This window comes from Pagrus pagrus (genome assembly GCF_965226575.1).
Source record: "Pagrus pagrus genome assembly, chromosome: 7".
In the NCBI taxonomy this organism is placed as follows: Eukaryota; Metazoa; Chordata; class Actinopteri; order Spariformes; family Sparidae; genus Pagrus; species Pagrus pagrus.
Genome location: NC_140191.1, coordinates 3,562,446 through 3,589,460, shown reverse-complemented (window position 1 = coordinate 3,589,460; position 27,015 = coordinate 3,562,446). Strand labels below are relative to the sequence as shown.

The 27,015-nt window shown below is 42.7% G+C and overlaps 1 protein-coding gene across 4 annotated transcripts in view; it reads right to left on the bottom strand.

Annotated features, from left to right (window-relative positions):
- The window catches only part of sema6cb (semaphorin 6Cb), a 169,321-nt gene that overhangs the window by 40,380 nt on the left and 101,926 nt on the right, over positions 1–27,015 (bottom strand). For all 4 annotated transcript variants that reach the window (XM_084357221.1, XM_084357220.1, XM_084357222.1 and 1 more), the window contains 12 exons: positions 25,982–26,096; positions 24,737–24,794; positions 20,227–20,283; positions 19,696–19,797; positions 13,060–13,150; positions 11,418–11,540; positions 8,540–8,628; positions 8,106–8,323; positions 7,494–7,625; positions 7,081–7,236; positions 4,359–4,535; positions 3,820–3,957 (listed from right to left, as the gene is read on the bottom strand). In XM_084357221.1, the coding sequence (XP_084213347.1) occupies positions 3,820–3,957; positions 4,359–4,535; positions 7,081–7,236; positions 7,494–7,625; positions 8,106–8,323; positions 8,540–8,628; positions 11,418–11,540; positions 13,060–13,150; positions 19,696–19,797; positions 20,227–20,283; positions 24,737–24,794; positions 25,982–26,096 (1,456 nt within the window). The remainder of the gene's footprint in view (positions 1–3,819; positions 3,958–4,358; positions 4,536–7,080; positions 7,237–7,493; positions 7,626–8,105; positions 8,324–8,539; positions 8,629–11,417; positions 11,541–13,059; positions 13,151–19,695; positions 19,798–20,226; positions 20,284–24,736; positions 24,795–25,981; positions 26,097–27,015) is intronic.

The following is a 27,015-nucleotide window of genomic DNA, read 5'->3' as shown; positions in this document are numbered from 1 at the left end:
AAGGGTTTCGGGCCTCTTCTGCCCTTTTATTGTATTTTTTATTAAAACTCCCATTTCATACAGTTCCTGCCCGCTGTTCAAAACAGAGCGTTTTCTGAAACCTAATATTGGCAGCGGGGCCTCGAGTGAAAAAAGAAACCTGACGATGCAGAGAGGGAGGATGAAGGACAGAGAGAGAGAGAAGCCATGAGTGAGAGAAATGCAGAGGCTGAGAGAAAACAGAGAGATGGGCTAAATCTCTTCTGGAGGGAGACAGATTCATTGGTGTGGTAAAGGAGGATATGGCAGCTGAAACCTGACCTCCTGGCCAGTGCTGATGAGGCTTACGGGGCCCCTAATCCCAGGATGAGGTGTGCTGTAGCTCTAGTCTCTAAAAAGGATCCAGGGATGAAGCCGGCACATAAGCTTTTCCCCCCTCCTCTTTCCTCCAGCTTCAGGAAAAAAAAAAAACATGGCGGCCACCATCGCTGGCTCCCGGCCAATCAGCTGGATCCAATTTATGAGTAAACGATTGTTGAGAGCTTCTCCAGGCCTTTGCAATGAGGGGTTAGCATGCTATGGGGGCACATGTATTCCCTTGGTGGAGCTGAGGAGAGAAATCCTTCCTCTGGTTCGAAAAGGGGGTTGAGGAAAAAGAAAAGGGGGGAGATGCATGGGGGCCAACATTCCTCAAAGCCCCAAAAATAGATTCTGAAGCTGGGGAGCGAGAACATTTACTGGGGCTAAAACATCGCCTGACAAAACAAAAGGCTGCAGACAGCGAGAGACGCTTGAAGGCTCTGCTGCGCTCAGCTCATAAACTCGTTCTAAAAGCAATGTCAGCGTCTTGACAGCAGCACTTTCAAGGTACCATTTACAGAATTTACTCCAGACAGTGATCGATGGCAACCGTGTTTATAGGTGATAAGTTGTTGATTATACTGAAAATAATTGTTTTACCGTCGATCTCTCTATCTTCTTCAGTTTGAGGTAATTATCATCTATTTGGTCTGAAAAATGTCAGAAAATAGTGACATCTTTATACGTTTGTTTTGTCTAATCAACAGTCTCGAACCCAAACATATTTAACTTTACAAGCATTATGTCGACATAAATGTATCTTCACACTGGACAAAAAGCCCAGAAACACCCTCCAACATCTGGCTTTTGTCTTCAGTGGGATAAGGTACAATCTGCATTCATTCCCAGGTTAACTGACTCTGTAGTCTCGGGTGTTTGTTCAGCTCCAGCTCCCATCGACTTTGATGGAAACTCGTGTTAATTTCCCTTTAAACTCAATTTAAATGATAAACACTATTACTATACTATATGACTACAAGAGCAGAGTTGCTTGAAAAAGAGACGTAGCCACATGCAGTGATGTGTCCTCCGTCTAAAGGCAGACTAAACTGAATAATCATAATAATATAATAATCATTATAATAAATAATATGTCGCTTTCCATTATCTGACACTATTTGTGAAATTCAGGCACATTTTTACGGTATACTGTATTTTTGAAAAGGAGAAAAGTCGACAAGAGTTTCAAAATAAGGCCGACGGAGGAGATTACTGGCACAAATGTACAGTAACCCGGTTCTGGTGCATGTTTATGTTTAAATTCTCATGTTTGAGAACAAGCGAGCAGCAAGTTTAGGGGCAATAATACTTGCTATTTCAAATATTACCAACTCTGTTGAATCCAGAGCTGTAAAAAAAAACCCATGGACATTTATTCTATTCTCAAACTGCACACTGAAATGGCCTCTACCTGTTGCAGCTGTATGAGAGCATGGGATCATCACATACACTCAAACGCTAAGCTGAGGCAGGAATCAGATCAGAATCAGCTTATAGAAATGTACAACCTCGCCTCCAACCGCAGCATCTCTCACATGACAGCCACAGCAGACTTCCCCCCGCTGCTCGGTTTAATCTTACTCTCACTTACCTGCCAACACCACAAATAACCTCAGAGTGCTTTTTGGGGGAAAAGTGGAGCCTCAACCAACTCCATGAACCAGGCAGATAATAGCATAAAATCTGCTATTTGGTACAGGCTTTTGTCCAAAAGCCTCTGACAGCATCATGAGTGGCCACATTTCTTAAATTGGTAGGTGTAGAGGAAATTGATCCTGCTGTACTTGAGTTACCTGGCAGTGTTATAGTGCCATTTCTTCCCGGCACACAGGAGGGAAATCTACATTAATGCGAGGCTGCAGCACTGAGTGTGGTCTCACTCAGGCTTCTGGCTGAATGTGAGCTCCCAAGATTTTTCGACTCATTTTGTTTCTGTGACCTCCGACTCATTTTTCTGCCTTTTCCATTTGTGCAACAGCACTTATTTTGTTCTCCAGTATCCTGCAGGTAAATCCATATGAACACGACACTTTTAAACTTGACAGAATAAATGCACTTTTTCAGCCAACTCTAGTCTAAAAACTCCATCTGATCCATTTTCAGGAGTTTTGTCTCCGTTTTGTACGCGTTGCTTTGGGCTTTTCCTACAATATATAATAATAGTATTTGATTTTATGTTAATTTTATGTTAATTAGTAGTATGAATAGATAAGGGACTGACTGCTCTCTTTGCAGCAACACAGCCAAAACTTTTAATAACAAAATAATGTTAAACAGGAACTTTTAAATTAGACTTTCAGTAAATGTAATACAATGAAATATTAAATGCAGCTGGTCTGTCACCACTTCCCTTCCCTCTAAACTGAGAAATAAAACTGCAATACATTAAAATGCAGTCGGAGCAGGTGAAGAATCACACAGCTGTTCATTAGTATCTCTTATGATGGCAAATACTGCGATATTTGATCAAATCTAATATCTTCATGAAATAGAAGAGAGACATTTCCCTGGATGGTAACTTATGATTATGTTAATTCTTGATAAATCTTATGAGAAGTTTTATTAATAATGTCATTTTAATCTATAAATTGTCAGTAAATGAAGAAAAATCTTCCATCTCAAGCACCCGGAGCTTTGGAGCTGACGCTCATCTGGGTCCAGGTTGCAGCGGCAGCGAGTTAGGGCTGAATCCAAATGTCCGGACGTCACTGCTCTTGCAGACTTTACGGGCGCGTTCCCAGGAATTCTGAGTTCTGAGTGCTGTCCAAAACCCGGCTATTCATCCAGTCCACAAGTAGCCTCAAGCAGACTTTCAGAGGAGCCTCATGGGGTGTGGACTTTACTGATTTAATTGCAATATGGACATGACGTGGTAGTTTTTCTCTCCAATTGTCAACTAAAAAAAATGTTTATTGAAAATTGTCACTTGCACTCAAAATTAATTTTTATCATTGTAGTGTTTGAGCCCGTCTAAAGCTGCTCACATAGCTGCCTCACACCCTCGTAGACGTGTCACAGTCACAGTACGCAAGACTGAAGTCTGCAACAGCTTATTCTGCTGCAGTCCTGACACTGAACATTTGGATTCAGCCTATGTGAGATAACTGAGACGTCCTGCAGCTCCTCCTGACGAATCCTGAGATGTTCCCAGGCCATATGGTGGGTGAAACACAGCCAATGTGTTTTGGTCTGCCCTGGGGTCTCCAGCATCCAGGAGGAAGTCTAAACCATCGACGCAGACTCCTTTCTACAGGAATTAGACGTGTTTCTACTTCATGAGCGCTCATGACCTCCTACCTGAACTCTGTCACCTTAAGGCAGCGACTCACTCTCAACCTGGGAGGAGCAATCCACTGTTTTCTGGCAGACTTGGAGGTGTTCAGTTGCTAATCAAGTAATTGGTCAATCAACTAATTGTTAATTGTGAACCCCCTCACTGTGGCAGACAAAAAAAAAAGCTTGGCTCTACAGGTGACTCACTTCTTGCAGGTGCTGTAGTCGGAGCAGCGGCTCAGCGGCACTCGGATCACACAGCTGGAGAACGCCACGAACAACGCGTGGTGATCCCGATCCAACTCGAGGCCCAGCACCCGCCTGTCCTCCCCCTGCACGTTGCATCTAGGAGCACAGATAAAAACCCCAACTGTCAAGATCAGACGCTTTCGATTTCATTTCATTTTTAAATCAGCGCCGCAGACGACTGGCGCAGTATGAAAAATTATACAGAAAGCCGGCCGTGAATCGAACTCCGTGCAGATAGGCTTCACAAGGCGTGCAGTCAGAAAACAAAAGAAGACATGGAAAAAAAATGCATCCCCTCTAGCAGAATGATGCAAAGTGTTACAATAGACCAAAGTGTGGGTGGGAAGGGCAGATCAAGGCACAACACAGGGAGCAGGAGAGAAAGAAAGATACCAAGTAAAGGACAAAGACAGTAAGAAACAGAATACAATTAAGGAAAAACATGAACACAACACGTATAAAACAATGTGTGGATAAAAAAAGACAGATGGTCTGACTTGTTGGGGTTGTAGACGTCGATGTCCTCCAGGAGTTGAGTGTTGAAGGAGGCGTTCGCTCCCTCGGTGCTGGCCAGGATCTTCAGCACGTGGCCGTTGTCTGAGCCCAGAAAAACCACTGTGTAGTTCTTATACGGCCCCGCAGACGTGTCCACCGCTATCTGGGTCAACTTGAATCTGCATGAAAACAAGGAAAAACACTATCATTAATGCAACGTATTCAAATATCCGTGGGAAAAGATGCACTATCACCACACACGCTGACTCAAAGTAACCCGAGATCTTCTAAACCGAAGCTGTCACTTCACACTGACGTAAATTAGCGGGAGCTAACAAAGCCAAATGTGCTGGTTAGCATCTCAACATTGTTGTTTTGTCAAAGTCGATTTCCCATGGTAAACAAAACAAACAGTGGGCGAACACTGAGCTCATTGTATAAAGCATCAGCGTGCAATCAATCACTTCATCTACCAGCCCACCGTTCCCTTCCTCTATCGCCTACATCCTTTAATCCCTTCATCCTATTAATTTATCTACCCATCTATCAGTCCACCCACACCGATCCGATCGATCCATCCTTCCTGTTGGTTAGCAACTTTCTTCAACACACACTGCAGTCCTCTTTCCCAGCCCTGGTTTTCCCATTTTTGGTTTGTATTTCTGAGGAAATTCAGTGAACTGCTGCTTTATTTGGAGCAACACCCTGCTTCATATTCATCTAGCTGCACAGTCACACCTGGGAGCTGCCCAGTATCGCCACCGCTGTCTCCACTGGAGCAGTTGAGGATTAAGAGCCGTGCTGAAGGGCACCTTGAGTCCAGTTGCTTGTTGTCAGAGGGATAAGCTTTGCTCATTCATTTGTCTGCCTGCTTTTTCCCCTCTCCGGCCCTGGGATTTAAACACTCTTCCACTAATAAACGCAGTAATTTTTGTTGGCATCACATCCGTTCTTTATTCTTCTGTAAAGGACACCAGCGGCTGCTCCTCCGTCCTCACTTTTCCCTCAGTCCCTCCCAGATGGTCCAAAGGAGGGCTGGTGTGTTTACCCGCATCGGCTTGACTGGCACGTCCCCGCAATGACTCGGTAGTATTGCGTGATGCGCTTCTGGTTAGATTTCATTTATCTAGCTGCTCTCCAGGGAGAGACGAGGCAGATGTGATGTTTTTGGGGCCAGATGCGAAGCGGCACATGTTTCCCCAGTGTGGAGCCGCTGCAGTGTCTGGCTGGCTGTCAGCCTGGCTGCGCTTCAGGAGGCATGGAGGAGGCTCCTGTATACTGTCGGTGTGTGTGTGTGTGTGTGTGTGTGTGTGTGTGTGTGTCTAAGGCTGAATCTGTGATGTGTGTATCTGCAGTGTGTATTTCCGTGTCTGAGGTTTAAGCAGTGCTGACCGAAACACTTGTGACACTTATCAACAATTCAACATCCGCCCCATCGTCATCAGATACCAGTGGATGCTCAAATGTCACACACACACACACACACACACACACACACACACACACACAGGTCAGCACTCGAGGAAGACCCCCCCTTTCACATGGCTCGTCATCGGTGTGGGCTGAGAACGGCCGCAGAACAAATCCGATGGGTTTTTAATGAGGGACAAGGTTGTGTGTTCCACCTGAGCTCACTCATCGATACCAATCACGGCCGCAGGAGTGGAAACACAGCCGGTACATAATGTCGGTATTGAAAATAGAAAATAAAACCTGCATAGGAACCACTAAAGAAAAGACCCTGGCCTGTTTCATAACTGCAGCCTGAACAGCAACTGTGACGTCCAACTAATGATTTTATTTTCCATTTCATTTAACCAGAACATCCTCGAACAAGATCTCTGCTAATATTTCATTGATTTGTGTTGTGTAACGTGACATGTTTACATCAGTAACATGTGGAAAGCTGAAGCCGAACAGGTTCCTGATAATGAACGAACAAATGTTGATCTTTTCTAACTCAGAAGTGGATGTGAAAATACTTTAGGAGCTGGAAGAATGAAGCGATTAAGCTTCTCCACAGTGAGAATTTGCAGCCTTTCTCTGTTTACATCATCGTAACCTCAATATATTTGAGTTGTGGATAAAACAAGACAATCGTAGACTTAATCTTGGGCTCTGGGAAATTAAAACGTTTCATAAATGAAATTCATTGTCAGGTTAACTGATGATGAAAATAATGTTTACTTTTAGCCATAATATATCTATATGTAAAAAATACAGTGTGGTTACATAGGTGTGAGTGTGGGCTGTAGCGTATCTACAGTCTATAAAGAGTCCAAACTGTTGAAAAATCCTCATCACATAGTCCCAGATTTCAAGATGACGGCTTCATTCTGCTTGTTTATCAAACACAGAAAATCTGGAAGCTGGACTCTGAGTGTTTGTTTGGTAAATGTGCTTGTTAAAAGTGACCCACATACAGTACGGAGCTGAAACATTCAACAGACACTGAGTATAAACTCTTTGTTCATTGACCTTGATTTTGAGGATGCTGGGAGGTGCTGGCGTCCTCTTGATGGTCTCTTCCCTCAGTGTTTGACTATTAAAATGTTCCCCATTGAAGCTCTAAGTACCGAAACACTAGCTGGTAATATAATGAGTACAGGTGACCTTGAATGTGCTGGATCTCTCTGGTTTCCTCTAAGTCACAAGCTTTTTCACGCAGACTTCATGACTTTTTTGGCAGCACTGTTAACAAAAGCCATTAAACAAATGTCGTACCTGCTGGTGGTGCGGGTGAAGTAGGGTCTGTCGTTGACTGAGGGAACCGACTCGTCCATGAGCGGGTACGACTTGATGAAAGTCAAGGTTTCGTCAGGAAAGGTGGTGGATGACTTGAAGGAAGCGGCTGAGCCCTCGCCGGCGCAGCATCCCGGTCTGTACAGCAGCAGCACAGAAAATAAATATGAGGAGTGAATTCAGTTCTGCGGGCACAGATGTAAAAACACTGGCAGCTGTTTGTTGTTGGGGACAAGCAGGAGGGGAAAACAGGTGTCTTGTGTGACTGCTTGTTTTTTGTTCAGAGATGTCTGTGCAGAACAATAACAGCAGCAGCTGCAAAGCTCCGCTGTCAGAGGCAGAGAAAAAATGTTGTTGGAAAGTGACAGTTTGCTATTTAAAGATGGCTCTCTTACCTTGGATTTGGGACCTGCTCCTCTGGAACAGGTGTCCAGGCTGACTCACTGTTCCTCTGCTCTTTGAATTTGCCACTGAAGGCCTTCTCTATGTCGTCCATGTAGAAAGCACAGACGGCTGAGCCGGTGATGCTGTTGAAGGCGCCACAAAGAAAAGACGACGTTACAAAGAGCGAGACAAAGGTCGAGGATTCACAGCCTCTGTGTTTTTAATGAGGAGAATACAGCACATGACGGGCTGTCACATGAAAACATGACTCTGATCCTGCGAGTGTTGGCCTGCCTTTTTATTTCTGTTTGCTTTAAATGTTTTTATTCTTTGTAAAACAATTTGCAAACATATTAATTACGTATAGAGAACCACACAACATCATGCACCAGCTTACATCAATTTAAGCTTCTTTTTTCATAATGTTAAGTAAATTAAGTAAAATAAAAATCAGAAAATACCACCTCATATATATAAATGTACGTATATCACATGGTTTGATATGTTAATGTTAAATAATGAGCTAATTTTGGAGGCAGGACTGTTTTTGGATCAAAGAAAACAAAAAACCGAGACAAAACTACAATACTGTCACTAATAATGTCAACGACATTGGTCCCGACCTGTTGGCCTGCGTGGTGAAGACGCCGAGCACGGCCGGCCGGTGGTTGATCTGCAGCACGTTCGTCAGCGACTGCAGAACATCAAAGTAGAAGAAGGAGTCGCCGGGGACGGAGCAGTTCAGCCGGGCTTTGAGGAACGACGTCCAGTAACGCTCCAGCACTCTCGGTGAACCGCCGTTGTCGTTCTTACAAACACGCGCCACTCTGGAGAAAACCACCTGTGGGGACGGGACGAGGAAACTTCCTTACAGGTGACAGCTCTAATTAATACATCACACTGTTTATGAAAAACGATCCCAGAGCAGAGCCGACACGGGGGAGGAGAACGTGCAGGAATGTAGTTTGCATGTGAAGTGATGTTACTCGACTTCATTCCACCTGTCACACAGACATCAACAAACATCAGAGTGTCTGGTCTCATACGAGTCGCTCACCTTGCCAAGGGTGGTGTACTCCACTGCGATCTCGCTGAAGAAGAAGTACACATAGTTCCCGTACTCGATGGCGTGGAGGAAATGGGGCTCTGTGGGGCGACATGAAGAAAAACATATGTGACTGGCAGCGATGCCTTATTTCCAACGTGACAGAGCATTGTGAGCAGGTCGGGAGAGGGAGGAAGACACGACGCTTCGATTTTGGAAAATGGTTCCAAGAGAATTGCAGGACGGTGTGATTTAAAATGGAGGACAGAAAGATAAGCAGGTACAGACTTTACAATAGAGAGATAACATGAAACAGCAGAGCTGGAGCTGCATCAGTGCTGATAAAAACACCTCCATAACGTCAGAAATGCAGTTATTTTTAGGGTTTCACTTCTATAGCATTGTATGGAGCCTGAATACATAATTGAATCCAACTACAGTCAACTAAAGATGTTCAACCCCGATTCAAGAAGAGTAAGATGCTGTAAAATGTAAATGAATCAGAAAGACACAGACTTTAGTTTACTAACAACAGTGTTACCAAGTGTTTTCCTCCCTATTTTCCCGGGAGACTCCTGCTTTTCATTGCCCTCTCCCGGTTTCCTCCCGGTGTCACAATTCTCCCATATTTCTCCCAATTTATGACAATTTTTCTAACTTTTTCTCCTTTAATCTATCGTAACCTGTTTCTGTGTGCAGCTGCAGCACCTCTCCCTCCTCAGTGAGTGAGAGACAGACGGAGAAAGGAAGAGGAAAAATAAATGTTTAAGCACAGTTTAGACGCCCCGGAGAGAAAAATTCACTTTTTATTTTTCCGTAAAGTTTAAGCGGAAAAATCTGCCATGTAGATTTTTCTCTCAATCCCAGCTGAGAGGCTGATAAACACAGGGAAGTGGTGCACAAAGACTCAAAAGGGCAGGAGCCAAACAAATGAATAAATGAATACAAACTAATAAATATTACTTTATACCACAGATTTCTGCAAGTTTACACTAGAGGGCGAATCATTCTGTGTTGTTTTCTAAGAATTAAAAGTAATATTAGTTATTATTTTGTTATTTTGAATGAAGGAAACAGTCACTGAATGTCAAACTCCCTGTTTTTAATACTATCACCTGTTACCAATGAACCTGTTTACCTGTGGAATGATCCAAACAGGTGTTTTTGAAGCATCCCACAGGTTTTCACAGGCTTTTGTTGACCTTGTCCCAAAAAATTTAACTGTTTTGGTTTGAGCATACGTCAGAAAGGATTAGCCAATCATCACATTCTGTCCTGAATTATCTTCACACAGCATCTCAACTTGTTCAGACTCAGGGTTTTATCACTTCAAATCATTTCTGATATGTGCAGCTGGAATCCAGACTGTTGGCATAACTTTTCACTTTCTTTTAGAAACTTTTAAAAACTACTTAAAAAACAGCAAAGGTGTCAGTTCAGATCCACGAGTCAGCTGAAGTTCACCTCTCTCCGACTCCGACGTCTCTGCAGAGTTCACGGCTCGATGCTGCTTTCGTCTTTCCATCCAACATTACAAAATAAAACTCGCATTAATTAGCATGTTTGTGTTGTTTTGATGTTTCCACTTATCACACGGGATTTTAAGGGGCTGATGCCAACTCTGATCTCTAGTCTAGTAGCTGTCATCCATCATCAGTTCAACAATACGTGCTCCTTTCTGACCGAGGTTCAAACTAATCTTTTCTGGAACTGTGTGTGAAAATATCTAAAACCTAAACATACTGTATATATATAGTAATATTTGATATACAACATGTTATATACAGTATACTGTATATATCACAGTAGAATAACAGGTGTACTTCTGCATTCTTGCCATTTCACAAGATACTCTGAGTATCTCTGAGTTCATGAGCTTTAATATTTGAATATAATATAAATCTATATCGGGAAGGATTAGTCAATTATTAGTAAAGTCAAACATTTGAAAGCTTCTCTGAGTTTCACATGTTGGATAAATTAAGGGAATAAATACTGAAAAGGACTGAAAGGGTTGAAACAACAATCCCTGATGGTACGCACCACGAGCAGGAAGATAACTGTTGTATGGTGACGATCAATTAATCGAGAAAATAATCGGTAATTGATAGATAACAAAGCCGTCTGTAGTTTCAACCCTTCATAAGACTTTAATTATGAGATTTGGACAGCTGAAAGTGACGTGAGACAATCGAGACTGTTTCACTTGGAGAGCGAGATGTTTGTTTCTCTAACAAATTATTATTGGCTGAGTGAAGACGGCAGCTTGCAGAAAAACACACAGAAACTCGACATGAACCGAGTTAAGTCTGGAGTCGGGCTCCAACCAACAGTGATTTTCATTTTCAATCATCTGTCAATTATTGTCTCAATCCATCTTTTAGTCATTTAGTCTATAAAATGTCAGAAAATGGGAAAAAATGTCCATCGGATGACCCTTCAAATGTCTTGTTTTGTCCACAACCCAGAGATATTCAGTTCACTGTCATGAAGGAGAAAAGACAACAGACAGTATTCACATTTAACAAGCTAAAACCAGAAAATGTTGATGTTTTCCCCCGTAAACAAATTACTCAATCCAATTAATTGATTACCGAAATAGCTAATTTTTTAATTCATGGTAATCAGTTACTTCTGATGTAATCTGCGGCTGTGAGCGCTGGCTGAAGATGAAGCAGCCTGCTGCCTGAATGCTTCGTACAAAAAGGGCAAAGAGAGATACGAGATTTGAGGAGAGATTTGTTCTCCTCTGAGCTCCGTGAATCCTGAGGATTCTGCAGACCTGGAATCTGATCCAAAATGAAGCCGGCTATCAGAGCCAGACCCCAGTTCACTGTAATGTTGACATATCTGAGGAATAAGACACACCAACTACCTCACAGGTGCTCACCTCGCAGCCATTTGGAGTCGTACTTGACTGTACGCAGAACGGGGCTACTCTCTCCCAGACTCCTGTAAATCACTGCGTCGCTCGCCAAGAAGTCTGTCATGGTGGCCGAGTAGAAATCACCACCTGAGACGAAAAAGAAAAAGCAATGGAGACACACTCTCTGGGATCATAATTTCTGAGAACAACCCACTTCTTTCAAGTATCTATTTCTGGTCACAGGTGACGTTTATTGCCCTTTAAGAAAAAAGGAGGCAGAGGATAACACATGTCGGAGAATGTGTCACTTTTAATAACACCCCGTGTGAACTTTGCATAAATGTCAGTGGAAACCTGGCAGGACTGAGTGCAGGTCCGGCTGAACTTGACCCTCGACGTGTTCACAATGTATCAGCTTCCTTCACCGCTATGATTCAGGAAGAGAGTCCGACCACAAACTAGAATCCATCAAGAGTCAAGAGTCCAGCCTGCGATGATTCACTGCACTGAATTACATTCATCAAGTCTATTAACATATTTTTAGTTTTTTTATTCTTTGTATTTATTCACCAGTGGCTATTTAACAAACTGTGCTGATGTGTTTTACAAAGTTAAGTGTTTTTCTACTTTCCCCAGCAACAATTAGTTTCCGTTTATTATTTTCAATATGAAAATGAATAAACAGACTCTTGAAAGAGTGAACTTCATGTCTGCATTAACCTTCGTCAAGGTCGCATCATAGTTGCCTTTCAAATGCATTTAAACTACATTACTACATGAGAATAATGTCAGACTGACAGCTGTTGATGCAGACTTGTTGCTGATGTTCGCTGAAGTTTCAACAATCTGTTTATTCATTTCATTCCAGGAATCCAAAGTATAACAGGCGTTAAAAACTGTGAAGTACATGTCATTTATATTTAACTAAAACCAGTCCGATCTTTTAAAACATGCCCCTTTACAGAAACGATCAAATAAAAGTTCCTTGTGAACATATATAACACTCTGAAATTAAAGACTGCTTCATTTTAAATGCGGTTTGATTGGCTTTCCTCACTCAACTATTAAAATCCATCTAATCATGCAAATGTGCAGCATTTGAAGTGATGCATCCCCCCTGCAGAGCCTCCACAGGCACATTCATCTCAAGTGAATTAGTAAATGTAGTCACAGTCAGGTATGGTGATTGATTTACCATCGAGAACGTCATATTTTATCTTCAGTAAACATCAGCAATGAGAAGTGTATCGCTGTCAGCCTCGTCGGATTAAAATCTACAAGAAAAACTAAACTAAAAAAAACGTAAAGCGTGGGATCATGGGAGTTGTTGTCTTTATTGTTAAACAACCACCATTACTAATAACAATCTGTCGGATGTGACGAAGTTATGTATTAAAGTTTTAGTACCTTCCACTACTGTGTCAAAGTCTTTCTGAAGAATATATCACAGACATGAACAAATATAAATATCACATGAGGGACCGTGTTCATCTAGTCACGTCCTCATCACTACTGACGGCCATTATCACAAGCAGACTGAATGTAGATAGAAAGGGTAGCCGAGGGAGCCGTTATGACACAGATCAGCAGCTGTGGGAGTCAAACCGGCGACACTTTAACCACAGGACAGTCTGCACAACCCACTGCGTCACTCTGACTTACTCACCTGCAAAAAGGCCGACGTTGGACTGGCGGGACTCGAAGGGACACCGAGCCTGTCCCACCACCTCCTCCCCTTCCTGCTCCAGTGTCGACATCTAGGTGAGAGAGGACGCAGGTAGAAAGGAAAACTTTATGAGGAGCTGTAAAGCCAACCCGACAGAAAGATTGAATATAAAAGGCAGACTGTAAACATGAAAACAGCGTTAGCGTTCACACTTGTAAACCCACGAGGTCGCTGCTGCTGCTGCTTGACCGCTAAAGTCTTTAATGTAGTGAGAACTGTAAATATAAGGGACGTGTAACCAATTCAATGTGTGATTACGAGAGGCAACACATGCATCATAAAGATTAGTTTTATGTGCTAGTTTCTGCATGTGAAGTCCTGCTGCCACGAGCAGAGAGGACAGTTTATCTCTAAGCTGCAGATATTTAGCTGCTATTTTCCGAACTGCTGTTAACAAGATTGTAAACCCCAGGTAAGACAACGAGCAACGCCCAGCCGAGTGTGTGTGTCTCTGTCTGTGTGTTTGTGTGTGTGTGTGTGTGGAGTGGAGGTTGAATGCATGCAGAGCAGATTCAACACCCTCTGCAGCGACAAGGTTCCTGCACACACACACACCACATTAACAGCACATTAACACATAGCTTTGTTTATATGATGGCGCGTCGCCTCCTCTGACACAAGCAGTGTGTGACTGCTGCTCTATTGTTGTCCTGTGAATCACTGCGGACCCTCAACACAAAGATCGTACATGAGGAGTGGACACAATAATAGAAACACAACCTGAACTTGATGGGCGGCGGTATGAAAACTTTTATTATATTATTATAAAGATGCTTGGGATAATTGATAATAATTACATTCCCAGTATGTTTACCGTTTCTGTTTTAGACAATAAAGATTATTGTTAAACTGTAAAATAACATTTCTTTGTCATAATTGTTTGATATCAAATGCAAGAAATGTGAAGATATTGGAAAAACAACAACGAAAAAAAATCACCCTCCAATCAGCTGTTTTAACAGAGGAGAAGTGGAGATATCACATCGATGACTAAGACAACGTTCACCGCATATATTGGCTGATATCTTGTTATATCCGTGGTATTTTATTAATTGATGCATCGTGAAAATGTTGAGTGCAGACGAGGATTTATTTGTTTTTTTGTTTCCGTCTAAGATGACACGGTGGCGGGTTAATGGCTGCTCTGTGAAGATGTGATTATACAATCATCCAGAGGAGGAAGAAATAAGAGATCCAACACCTACAATACAGCTGCCCCCAGACGTCTGCACAAAACACACTTGAGAGTTTTAAAAGGGGACGTGTTCACACCTCTGAACCTGACGCAATCCAACACAACAGCTCTGCCCTAAATAGCACTTATGTGACGCTTTCGAGTGTCGAGTCTCCTGTTTGTGTTGTTGTTGTGATGAATTGCATTATTTTGCAGAGTTGCTGCTTTAATTGGATCTACCTCGCGTACAGCATCAGAGGTGAGCTCGGGTTAGATTTGGTGAAAAGTGCTTTTCAGAAATAAACATGAATAAAAAAGCTGTGCGGCGAACAGGCGCAGCTCTGAAAAAGATGCACAGACTGAGTGCTTTTAAATGTGTTTTTCCAGTTTGGCCTTTACAACAGGAAGCAGAACACACGAGGAGAAACATGACCAAAAAACACATGTGACCGAGAGAGCACATGACCGCAGGGAACTCGAATGAAGTTACCTTACGCCTGCTGCTGGTGCTGTTTGGGTCACATTGTTTTGGGTCAAGCTATTCAGTGGTTTAGCTTGAATTTTTCCTCGGGAGATTTCCGAGCCGGCAACAGACAGAAAAGCATAGTGATAGCAAGACTTATCTGGGATCAGTCCGAACACTGATGACTTCACTCTGTAGCCATTACATAGTGCAAGCAACATTTACTTAATAATTACAGAGGTAGAAAGGTAGAAATGTGTGTATTGCCAGTTTACGAACGATCTCGAGTAGTTCTCCAAAATAAACTCCATTAATGTGACGATGAGCTCAGGAAGGTCATCAGAGATTGTCATACAGAAATACTTATGAATACTTGATCAAGTGACAGATGACAAAAACAAAGTATCAGCAGGGTTGTGACCACGGAGCTAGAAATAAACATGGTTAAAATAATCATTCATCTCTAATCAGCAATCACAAGATTTGTTCCCCTCAAATTAAATTAAACTCTGTTTAAAATCTAATTAGAAATCAGCAGTATTGACCGGACGTCTCGCCTGCAGAGTGACATGATGTGAAGTGAAACAGCAGTTTATTAATCAGAGGACCTCAGAAGTCGAGAGAACTGAAGACGCTACAAAGCCGTGCAGCGTCTGAAGGATGGTTACCCCAGTGGGCAGATGAAGACAGACGGATTTGACGCTTCACGGGTTTGTTGTATCACAAACGCATGTTGAAGACAGCCTCTCTGTTGTCTGCAGACCAGCTGTCTCAGCAGTCTGGTCAGTGAAGCTGCGTGTTCATAGCTGGGCATCCATTCGTGTCTTTGACCAACACACACACACAAACACACAGGCGCCTCTCATTCAATCCCCCCTTGTCCTGCACAGATTTTTCTTAGAGTCCCAGAGACAGATTCCTTGATATGATTTACACTTCCTCCCTCCCTCCCTCCCCAGCTGTCTGGATAGTCATCTCTTGTACTTTTTATTCCAGACTGGGGAAACAGACGAGGGGAGGGGGAGACGCAGCTGGGGGGGGGGTTGCAGACAAAAAAATCTGAGGATGTGTTTTGTGTAAATCAGACGCTCTTCACCAAAGGGAGTCTGTGGCAGCGAGACATGTTGCATCAATCGTACTTCTGTGGATTAACATTTGGACCTGTGACGCTGAGCAGTGAGACTGTGCAGGTACTTTATGACACCTGAGACATGATTTTATCATGAAAAGAATTTAAAGACTTTCAGGCTTTAGAGATGCACTATTTAGTTCATGAGCCCCGAGACTAGACTGGGTAATAATTCAATACCATCAGTTTATATGAGGCCGTCCTCGTCGGGAAAGCGACCATATAGGTCGAAAATACGAGCAGCCTATTACAATCCATTGTTATGTTTGTTGTTAGATCAGGTCATGTAGGACTGAGGTCCTGTCCTAAACCAGACCAAGTCGTTTTCTTACCTAAAGCTAACCAAACAGCGTCCATACATCGAAGGTCCGGTACGCCTGTCACTGTTGTTCATGTTGTGTAGGACACGGTGATATATGTCCTTTTGGGAGTCATTCACAGTCGACCTATTCAGTCGTTGAGGTGTGAGGATGTGCTGGTTTATAGAGTTTATGGTTTAAAGCTAAACATTATAAATGACATTAAAGCAGGGACAGCAATATAGAGCGCACTTCCAAAATATTCACTTCGCTTGTTAAATCCCTCCCCTGAACAGCGAGTTTCCAATCATATCATAGAAGCCATAACTGAGTGTGAGGATGGATTAAACTGTGTGTTTTCCCCCTAAAGTAATAAATTAACATTAGCATGACTGGCTAGCTAGCTTGTGACCTTACAGCAGTGACCTGGTGTCACATTCAAGACTTAGGATTCAATTAGGTAACCGCATTATCATGGTGGATCCCCAGTAAGAAAGGAGCCATTCAGAGACTGGTACTGGTCCTGAATGCTAACTGCTAGCTCAGAGTTCAGGGTAATGTTAGCAGCTCTGTCAGGCTCTTTGTTCAAGTTAGTGAAAAAACACAGTCATTTCCTCCAACGTTGAAAGAAAATCTAAAAGATGTGTTATCCAACTTGCGTTTTTTGTGTTTTGTTTTTTATTATCTAGTCACCGTTGTTTAAACTGGTTATTATCACAGAGTTCAGAGGTCATCCCTGCATCGAGTTTACAGCGGGAGGCAGCCAGATTTGTGAAGATCAACTCATCGTACGTTCTTGCGAATTCATCCTGCCTTGCCTCAAACACAGTGGTTCAGACGATGACAGACAGATGGTCCGTCCAATCCCCTGCCAAGTATTTTTTGAAAGTACCTGCCCTTTTCCAAATAGTTTCTGGTGGTGCGTTTCCAGATGGTTCAGTGGAACGAACCATCTGGCACATCAAGTTAGTACTGAGTGCCAACACTGTAAAATGACACAATCTCTAATCCACAATGGGAAAAACATGCTTTTGTTAAACCCTTTAAATGATTTCGTAATGTATCCTGATAAGACGCCACAAAGGGATCCTGGTTCCAACCCCCCTCTGGCTCTTTAACGCAGACCACTGGGTTAGTTTTTAGGTCAGCACGCTGGAATAAAAAGCCCAGTGAAATGTCTTGAGTTATTCAGCTCCCCTTTGGCTCTCAGTCTCCCCCCACGCTGTTAGATTTACAGTCTGTGCTGTAGGACGTGTACTCCCTCCTCCTGTAATGACCTGCTGTGGATCACAGTCCAAACCTGTGATGTCACCTCTAAGGCTCCACCGCAATGTCATGTTGGGCCTCAAACTTCTTTACATTGTCCTTAAACAAATGGCATAAGTGCCTTTCAAGTAAAATGTACTGTAGCCTCATCTACTGGCATGAACTTGTCCCACTCCTCACTTCCTTCATCTGCTCTTCCTTCCTCTCTCAGCTCGGTTTGTTTCGGAGGTGTGAGGGAAGCTGTGGTGTTATTACCATCATCAGCATATCTTGTGTTCTGTCAACAGATTGCTCGCTCTCTTGTCTTGTTGAGCCGACATATTATTCCAAGAACATTAAGTGTTTGAAGTCAGCGGGCTACGTTAAACATAAATATGGAAACATTCACAGCCAACAATGTGTGCTCAGCACAGACCCACTGCTGATATCTGACTCTTCTGATGGCTGCTTCATGTCTACACCGTATCTACAAATGTCTGTGTTTCACAAGTGTTGTCTTGGTTGTTCAGCCCGTCCCTTTTTATGCAATTAATACTTTTCTTGTTATTTTCACGTTTGCGTCTGCAGCTTGAGCTCACAGCTGTTTGTTGTATCGGCATTGAAAACACGAACTGAAGCTCCGGCTGCCAGACTTCTTTCATATCTGACAAATGCTGCATTCAACCTAGGTTGACCCGTCTTCATAGCTGTGTTGTGTAGGTGTTATTTCATAGCAGAGGTCCCTTTCAAAGTGGTGTTACATTATTATTTTTTCCTATTGTTCAGGTGCTAGCAGCCAATCATAGCTGTGCTGTATCTGTGCCAGGGTATTGATAGTACTGGATGATGCGCAAAAATAAACAGTAGAGCAGGAAAAGTGTGTTATATCATGTTTTTTGTTTTTCTGACCTTAATCTTTCTCAGTTAAAGTTATATATATTTTTATCTCTATTCATGTTTTCATCCATGGTTGTTTTTAACAGTGAAGGTGACTGATCAGATTTCCTGTTATCACCTGTTATGTCATCACATAAAGGGCATCTGAGCCAAAAACTTACGTGTATGTGAGGAGTTTATTTGTGAAAACAGATGAATAAACCTGGATCAGTTTGAGTGATATTCCCTTGACTGCACAAATAAACATAATTTAGAAAAATAAATAAAAACATATCTGTTTAACCCTCCGTATACACACCGATCAACCAAAACACGAGGTGACGTGAACAACATTGATCGTCTCGCTGGGAAACCTTGGGTTCTGGCATTCATGCGGATGCCACTCGACACCACCGATCCAAACACCGCTGCAGACCAAGTACATCCCTTCATGGCAGTGGCCCTCCCAGCAGGACAGTGCACCCTGGCACACTGCAAAAACTTCTCAAGGAAGGAGACAAAGAGCTCAAGGTGCCTCCAAATTCCCCAGACCCTAATCTGATTGAGCGTCCATGGGTTGTGCTGGAAAAAGTCAGATCCATGGAGGCCTCACCATGGATCGGACTTGGCTCTGGCCTGTCGGGGCTTGGACACAAACACCTCTGGGTTTGTCCTGCAGTGTCTGAGCACCAAAGGCACTGGCAGCGGATCCTTTGAGTCCTGTAGATCGCGTGGCAGGGCGTCCGTGGATGTGATTTGTTCTTGGATGTCGTGTGAGTTCTGTGTTTCTGCTGTGCTGCTGGGCACAGAGGGGTGTACTTGGTATTTTTAATGGTGTTTGGTGGGTGGTGCATGTCAAGTGGCCTCCGAATGAATGCCAGTACCTGAGATTTCTCAGCAGAACATTGCACTGTAACAACATGATCAATGTTATTCACTTTCCCTGTCAGGAGTTTTAATCTTGTAGCTGATCAGTGTGTAAAAAAACAAATAAGTGATTATATCAGACTTTCACTAGCACTCAGGCTCTGTTATCTGCCCCCTGTAGGCTCCATTTCTAGAGATGTCATGTGTGTAAAACTGTGACTTCATGCAGCATTTTGCAGTTTTCATGATGTACGAGTCGTCCGTGTGAGCCTCTGCGACCCGTGTTAATGTGTGTTTTCGACACGATTATCTCCGATAATGACACTGTCACAAAAAGCCAGCTCGGCGCTAATGTGATACGAGTTTAGTTTGCAGTTTGTCATTTCCAGTTGCAACTTCAGTAACAGGTTACAACCGAAACGGCACACAAGGGCAGCGGCGAACACACCTTATAACAGCTGCAAGTTCGTCTCTTATCTGTAATTGAGGCCAGGAGGCAGCACACAGCGGTACAGTATCTTACCTTATAGTTACGGCAGGTGGGGTTGAAGGCGTTGGTGCCGCAGGCGAAAAGCGTCTCGTCATTGCGCGGCACCAGCACTTTGATATAGTTGTAACATTCGTCCTGTCAGGGGGAAAACAGCTTGATGTTATTGTACATTAGGGACAGGGTCCGTGTTGGCTTCTGGCAGCAGATGACAGAATGAAAGGCAGGATTTGCAGCAGGTAGACAGCGCATTTCACTGGCTGACACACACACACACACACACAGACAACCTTCTCTCTGTTTTACAGTCATTATCGTAATCCCCTGGCTGTTTCTTGTGGTTTCGCTGTAGCTCTGGGGAGGAAAATGCTACAACGAAAGCCCCAGTCTGTCGTCGCCTGATGGATATGCCACTGATTCTGATAAGCTACCTGCACACCTTTGCTCATTACAAAACTTGACTGTGCGGGGAAACCAAGGCAGAAGCAAAGGAAGACAGCGAGAGGAGAAAGAAATAAAAGCGAAAAACAGAGAGCGAGGAAGATGAGTACGGAAGAATATACTCACGCTGTTCTTCCCCCTCACAGTGCACTTCTCCACATCCTTCGTCTTCCAAGTCAGTTTCTGAAAGACGAACAGACAGCCAACTGTCAGCTCAAAGACAAGCTGTTTTCTCAACCGTCCCAGCTTTCTGTTGCTCCCGATCGTTCAAGTGCTATTACGAGACAGCTGTGATGAAAATCTCATTAACTTCAATAAACTGACGTGAAGAAAAACAAACAGAAGAAATAGCGAGGACTGCCTGCAGCGTCCCGCGCAGCTCGTCAGTGGGCAGCTAAACATTGTGGCTGCTCAGTGATAAACATCACTCTGTAGGATGAGTCTGGATCTGTGAGAACGGTATGTTTGCATGACTTCACTGTCTGTATCATGAGCAGTCCTTAAATTAGCCCTAATTAACCTGCTGGCCAAAAAAACCTGCCTTTAGCTCCAATCACTTCCTGTATCAGTGCTCGTCATCCAGTGGGCTGTTACTCCATCAGCTTGTTAACAAGCTCTGCCAGTTGAAGGTTTAATGTGCTCCCGTCCATGGTTGGATAATTTACTGACCCGAATTTTCTCAAAGCTCATAAATACGACTGAGGATGCTGCTGGTTGTGTACACTTCTGTATACACAGTATCCGAGCACACATGATGCTTGATGTCTCATTCAGTGGCACTTTGGTTTAATGGGAGGCCTTTCCAAACAGTAGCAGTGCAGCGATCTTGTGCTCAATTTCCAATTTTGACCTCTCTCCTTCGTCTTCCAGTGACCCCTTGCCCCGAATTCCCACTTTCAACCAAAGCGAACCAAGTGCTGGTTCTATTCTGGTACTGGTTTGGAGCAGGTATATTATATATGGCATATATATTATGCATAACTAAAAGTTTTGACTTTACCTGTACACCTCTATTCAGATGGTGCACCCTGTTCTCTTGCAGACACTCTTACTCATTTTAAATGTATAATAGCTCCAGCTTTTTATAAATATGCACATTATAAATTACTTTCTTGACATCGAGTCTGTGCATTTGTTCTTAGACCGAGCCGTTTCCACATATTCTGCTATAAATTGTCTGCATTTTCTGCCTGAATACCTTTTAATCTTCTCTTTATTTTTCCAGTGTGTCCTTGTGTCTCCACCAAATGAAAATATGCGTTAAGAAAAAAGGAAAAAACAAAAAAAAAAAATGCCAAGAAAGGAAGAAATACTGCACAAAGCTGGAGAGACTTGTACATCTCTTCCTTTTCTTTTTTGTTCGGGTCATAAATTCGACTCAAGGTGTTCTCAGCTATGGTGGTATACTACATTTTGATGCCTTATTGGGGGCTGAGAGGTCACTCGGTTTGGACAATAAGTCCCTGAAATACAATTTGTCCCACAGGTCTCTTGTTCTCATTTTTATCAGAGAGCTTTCAGTCCAGCAGTCAAATCAGAAACTACTTACAACAACAGGTGAATGCAATCTAACTTGTCGGGGGAACACGGGAGAAGTGGTACTTGATGAGGAAAAAGACACGCATCTAAATGGAGGAAGGCTTGTGTTTCATTTCCACTGTGATGAACGCGTTAAAAGATTAATGCTGGCACATTTTACATTTTTCTCATTATCAACAAATCCCCTGAAAAGGCCACAACCACAAAATGTTAATCACCGTCTCAGAGCCGCAACAGGTTAGTTTATTCATTGATTAGTTGCTCGAAAACAAAATGAAACAGAACCTATTTTGAAAATCAGTTTACTGACAAACATTTTCTGGTTCCAGTTTCTTAAAGGTGAAGATTTACTGCTTATCTTTGTCATCTATGATAGTTAACGACGAGACTCTTATCTTGACAAAAGAAGCGATTTCAAAAGGCCACTTTGTGCTGAGCATTTATCACAAGTTTCTGTCATTTTATAAGTTAAACGATTAATCATGAAAGAAATCATTAGTTGCAGCCCTGTCCCTTGTCCTTTCTGTCTTTAAAAATATAGTTTCATTTAAAAAAAAAAAAACCTCTGTAATGAACTAGAACAGTTATTTATTTAGCAAACAATCAAACAGAGGTAAATTTGTTGGGGATTATTTTCAGCAATTGATTGAAACATCAGATTGACTCAAATTAAACTACGTTGGCTGCTGTCGTTGTAAAGTCGGACCCTGACAGCCGGTGCAACAGTGATGATACTCGTTAAAAGTACCAGTCCAGTCTCAGTCTTTGTTAACAATATTGAAAATATAGAAAAGTTAGGAGCCTTATCCTTCTCCTGATTTAAACACTACATGGAGAGCTGCAACGATTGTCAACTACCAAATTAATCACCAACTATTTTGACAGTCGATTAATCAAAAAGAGTCAGATTCTCTTATCTGTTGCAGTAAACTAGTCTCGGCCCTACATGGTGTCAATAGTGAGGATTAAGTTATCAATATTCTGAGCAGGATCTGACAGACTACTTGTCATTTCAGCAGCCAGCACTCTTCCCCCTCCAGGTCCACAGAATGGAAAGTCTCCGGCGCGACTTTGTGAAGATCTGACACGATTCAGCAGGAGTCAGCATTATGGTAATAGTCCCTGCCTTGTCCACGCTCGATTTGGTTTACTAATAATTACTTATGGCCACCCAGGCCTGGGGAGATCAGTGAAGGGCAGAATATGAATGAGCGTTGGGTTGAGAAAAATGAAGAGCTGTTTTTTTTAAAATGAGCCCGAGCGAAAAAGGAACGGATCTGGGATGAAGAAACGGCGCCATTCTCCGGTGATATGAATCAGTCACAGACTAACGATCGAGCTCAGATGGATAACGGGAATAGGAGAGTGAGAGTGTAGGTACGGTCCCAAATAATTTTCCACTCAGTTCCTGCTGTCACACTGGAGGCTGGTTTGAGCGAACGGCTAGAAAAAAAAAACACCACATCATATACAAACATTCAATATCTGAGTTCTCATATAACATAAGTGAAAAGATGGACTGACATCGTAGTGCTCAGAAGTTCCCACATTTCTTTGTGCCACAGTCTACAACCGAATCAATACTTCAGAGCTCCTTGACACGGAGCCGTGCCCTTATCAGAATGAATATCAGTGTTTAGCACTAATCTAAATACGAGCAAACAAAAAGTCCAGGCCTCGGAGAGATTTTATTTAAGTGCAATCATGTTTGACAAATGAGATTCAGATAGGAGGGAGCATGGCACTTCAAAAGCCACAAGAGCCTCGCTTGCACTAGTATTGGATATATGTCTGAACTGAGATTGCTTAATACTTGAATGAAAAAGTCAGGCAGAGGGTAGAAGGGAGAATAATGAGATACACACATTGCATAAGATTTTTTTCTGTGAAAACACACAGAGTGGTTCAGAAAACAAGAACAGGACTGCTGTCTGAAGCTTAGAGGGTCGAGCTTTACATCAAATCCTGCTTTAGAAGAGATATACGTCTGAACATCATCCAGAATACTAATATAAACCCCATGTTCAGTCCGGCGTGAGGTTTAGTTTTCTCATATCTTTTGCATATTGACGAAAGCATCTCACTGATCACTGATAACTCTGAAGGATCAAGAAGTATCAAACGTCAGAGCCATAAGCCTTATTCGCGCAGGACTAGTTTTACCAGGGGACCTCATGTGATTGAGAAATAACCTCACTACATCAGGGTGTCGTGCGGCGCATTTGTCTTTATTTCACTCAAACGTACAGACATCACCTCCTGGATTTATGTCAGGGCGTCAACGTGACATCAACGTTTCAGAAGCAAAGCAACTGTTCTTCAGCAGCCACGTTATTAATACAGTTCGGAGTTGATTCGCCCACTCTCTGCACGCGTTACAGTAATAAATGCATATTTGCAGCTCATTTAGATCTAAGTCAAAAGATGTTTTGTGGCTCTACTTGAATATGACCTTCTCTGTCATCTTTCAAACATCAATCCAGACGATCTCACGGCAGAGCGGGTGACTGCAGTTCGACACATAATGAGCCGTGATCACATTTCATGCTATCTTAGTTGTCTGACAACAGAAAACAGATGTTTAAGAAGAAATACGAACCCAAATCACTGACATGTCGATACGCATGGGACTAATGTTATCACATGACCTCTGTGTGTGGCGAAATATGGTCGGTAGTATGTGGTGGAACTTTTGCTTTATAAATCACGAATATCCAGATTCCCAAAGGATTGAGATTACAGACATCTTCCTCAATTATTTATAAATTATTAGAGGTCCTCAGGTAATAGTAGCCCTGTGACGTGAGTGTTTGTATTGAGGAAATCAACAGACCATGGTCCAGGTAAGGAAGCAGCTGACATGTACAAGTCACATATTAGATTAGAGCTGACCTGAATGCTTCGGAGCATAACCTCAAGTCTGAAGAGGGTATGACAAATCAGCCGACATTGAAAACTCGAATACTCGCGGTTAATCGTGCTGAACCTCTCTTGCTGAAAAACAAGAGAGGTTCTATGACCCAGATATCCAACTTTAAAACAGAGGTGACTCTGAATAGTAAAGACCAGAACATTTTCTTTGGACAGACGCTCCTACCTGCTGTGGGATTATCTGCTCAGTTGAAGAAGCGAGATTGATGGCAAACACATGGTCCCTGCAAGAGACGGAGAGTTAAGGCACCATTAGTTAGGCCGTCTCCACATGCTTTTTGTCAGCCCTGATGCTCTTTGAATGCAAAGCTCTCATAAGCCTCTGATCCAACCATTTCACCACAACACAAAAAAAACCTTCTATTTGGCTCAATAGGATTGATTTTAGCTGTTCAACAACAGAGGGTGAAAGTGGATTAAGAGGCAGCGCTTATTGGCTTTTCAACTTCAAAACCACAAAAAAAAGTTTTCCAACACCAAAAGTTTCCAAACTATCGACACAACCCATATAAATCACTTTGTGAAGTGAGGCATGCACTTTGTTGTATGCAGCTGTGGAAAATATTAAGTCCATTTAGGTACATTAGTAATCTCCATACCTTTTTGGACGGCGCTCTTGGCAGTGAGAGCACTGCAGTTTGAGACGCAGCCAAGAAACTGCAGCAGAATTTATTTTGCACAATGAAAACAGGCAGAGGAGGTAAACCCTCGTACTTTTTAGATAATTAACCTCCGACATCTTGATCGAGAGGCGAGCGAAGTGCAATTAGGCCGAGTATACATACTAAAAATGTTTAAAAGTAGTTTGGTGTGGAGGTGCTGCCTTGGATGCCTTATACAGTATTAAAGGTCCGGGAGCACTGAAGTCTGACTGGTGCTCACAACAGCAAGAGAAGGATTTATTGGTGAGCCCTCTGGAAGTTTTAGATTCATAAATTACTCTTAAATTGCACCAAAACTCTCTTTGCCTGCAAGGCCCCGTCCTTTATACAAAGGTCCCTCAGTCAAATTACCACAAATTCCTCCATGCACGCTGCAACATGGTTTTATTACATTTTCCTTGGTGGGGTCTGATAATAGCTTTTTGTTTTTCTTTGTGTTGTCTCTTGCTAACCGTGATAACTTTTTCCCCCTCACATCTCTTTCAGGAGTTCTTCGACTAGCTGACAGTAGATTAAGAACTGAACTGACTTTGTTCTTAATAATTCCTTTAATTGGTTATTAAACAGTCTTATTTTAAGACTGATGCCTCTAGATGACCGACACAAGCAAATGAGACCATCAGCGTCTAGATCGGCTATTTCTGTAAAGTTCCTATGGTTAATCATAATGCCTAATCATAATGTGCTTTTCTGAGCTACATCAAAACCTTTTGTCATCTTAAACCAGCAGGTGAGTGCAGACGACTGACCGGGCAGCGATGTAGAGCATGTGGTTGATCCTCAGCATCCTCTGGAAGTCCAGGCCCAGGCGGACGGTGTCATTGTCCGACATGAGTCCCTGGAAGCTGGGGTAGAGGTAGGAGGCTGCGTGGGCGAAGAGATGGAGAGGAAGAGAAAAAGTTCAAGTACTCATAGCACCAAAAGATACCAGATAATGCACATAAAAAAACAGTCCACTCATATCCAGTTTGCCGTCTACCATTTGACTGAATCCATGTGAAAGCAGCGTACCCTATTTTGCCAATTTGAGCTCCTTCTTGTTTCAAAACTGGAAAAGACAGTCAGAACTCAGCTGACCTCAGTTCAATGAGAATACTGAAAATGTTTGCAAACAGTTTTCCATGCAGGCCGGCTTTCTAAAACTTGTAATCTATTCGCAGTCGTCAAAGGCTCGAACATTTATCCACAACAACTCAGCAAGCTTGAAAACAACATTACACATTTGGATTTTAAAGGTCCAGTATGTAGGATTTAGTGGCATCTAGCGGCAGGTTGCAACAGACTGAAAGCCTCATCGTCTCTTCGTCCCTTTTTCAGGAGAGTAAGAGAAAAACGCAAAGTGTTAGGTCTGTCTGTTCTGGGCTGCTGTAGAAACATGACAGACTCTGTAGAAGATGACCAGCTCACTCTGTAGATATGAAAGGCTCATATAATACACTCATGAAAACATAATCATGAAAACATAATTATGAACATCACTTTCTATTACTGCGAATAAATCCTTCTAAATCCTACACACTGGACCTTTAAGGAGACACTAGACCAAGGTTACAATTTTGCCCATTGTTCTGAAAAATCCAGAGCATACACTGTATGCTAATGTGCACTTGTGGAGGTGGATGAGCAGCGGAAAAAAATAGCATCCAAAGTTGCAAATTAGCTGGTCGTGTCAGAGAAGTCAGTCTCATTTAAATAAATGTCTCCTGGTAAACATTTCTTAACAGACACATCCGGGGAGACGCGAGTCGAGTGAGGACAAGGAGGACGAATCCAAACCCGTCTC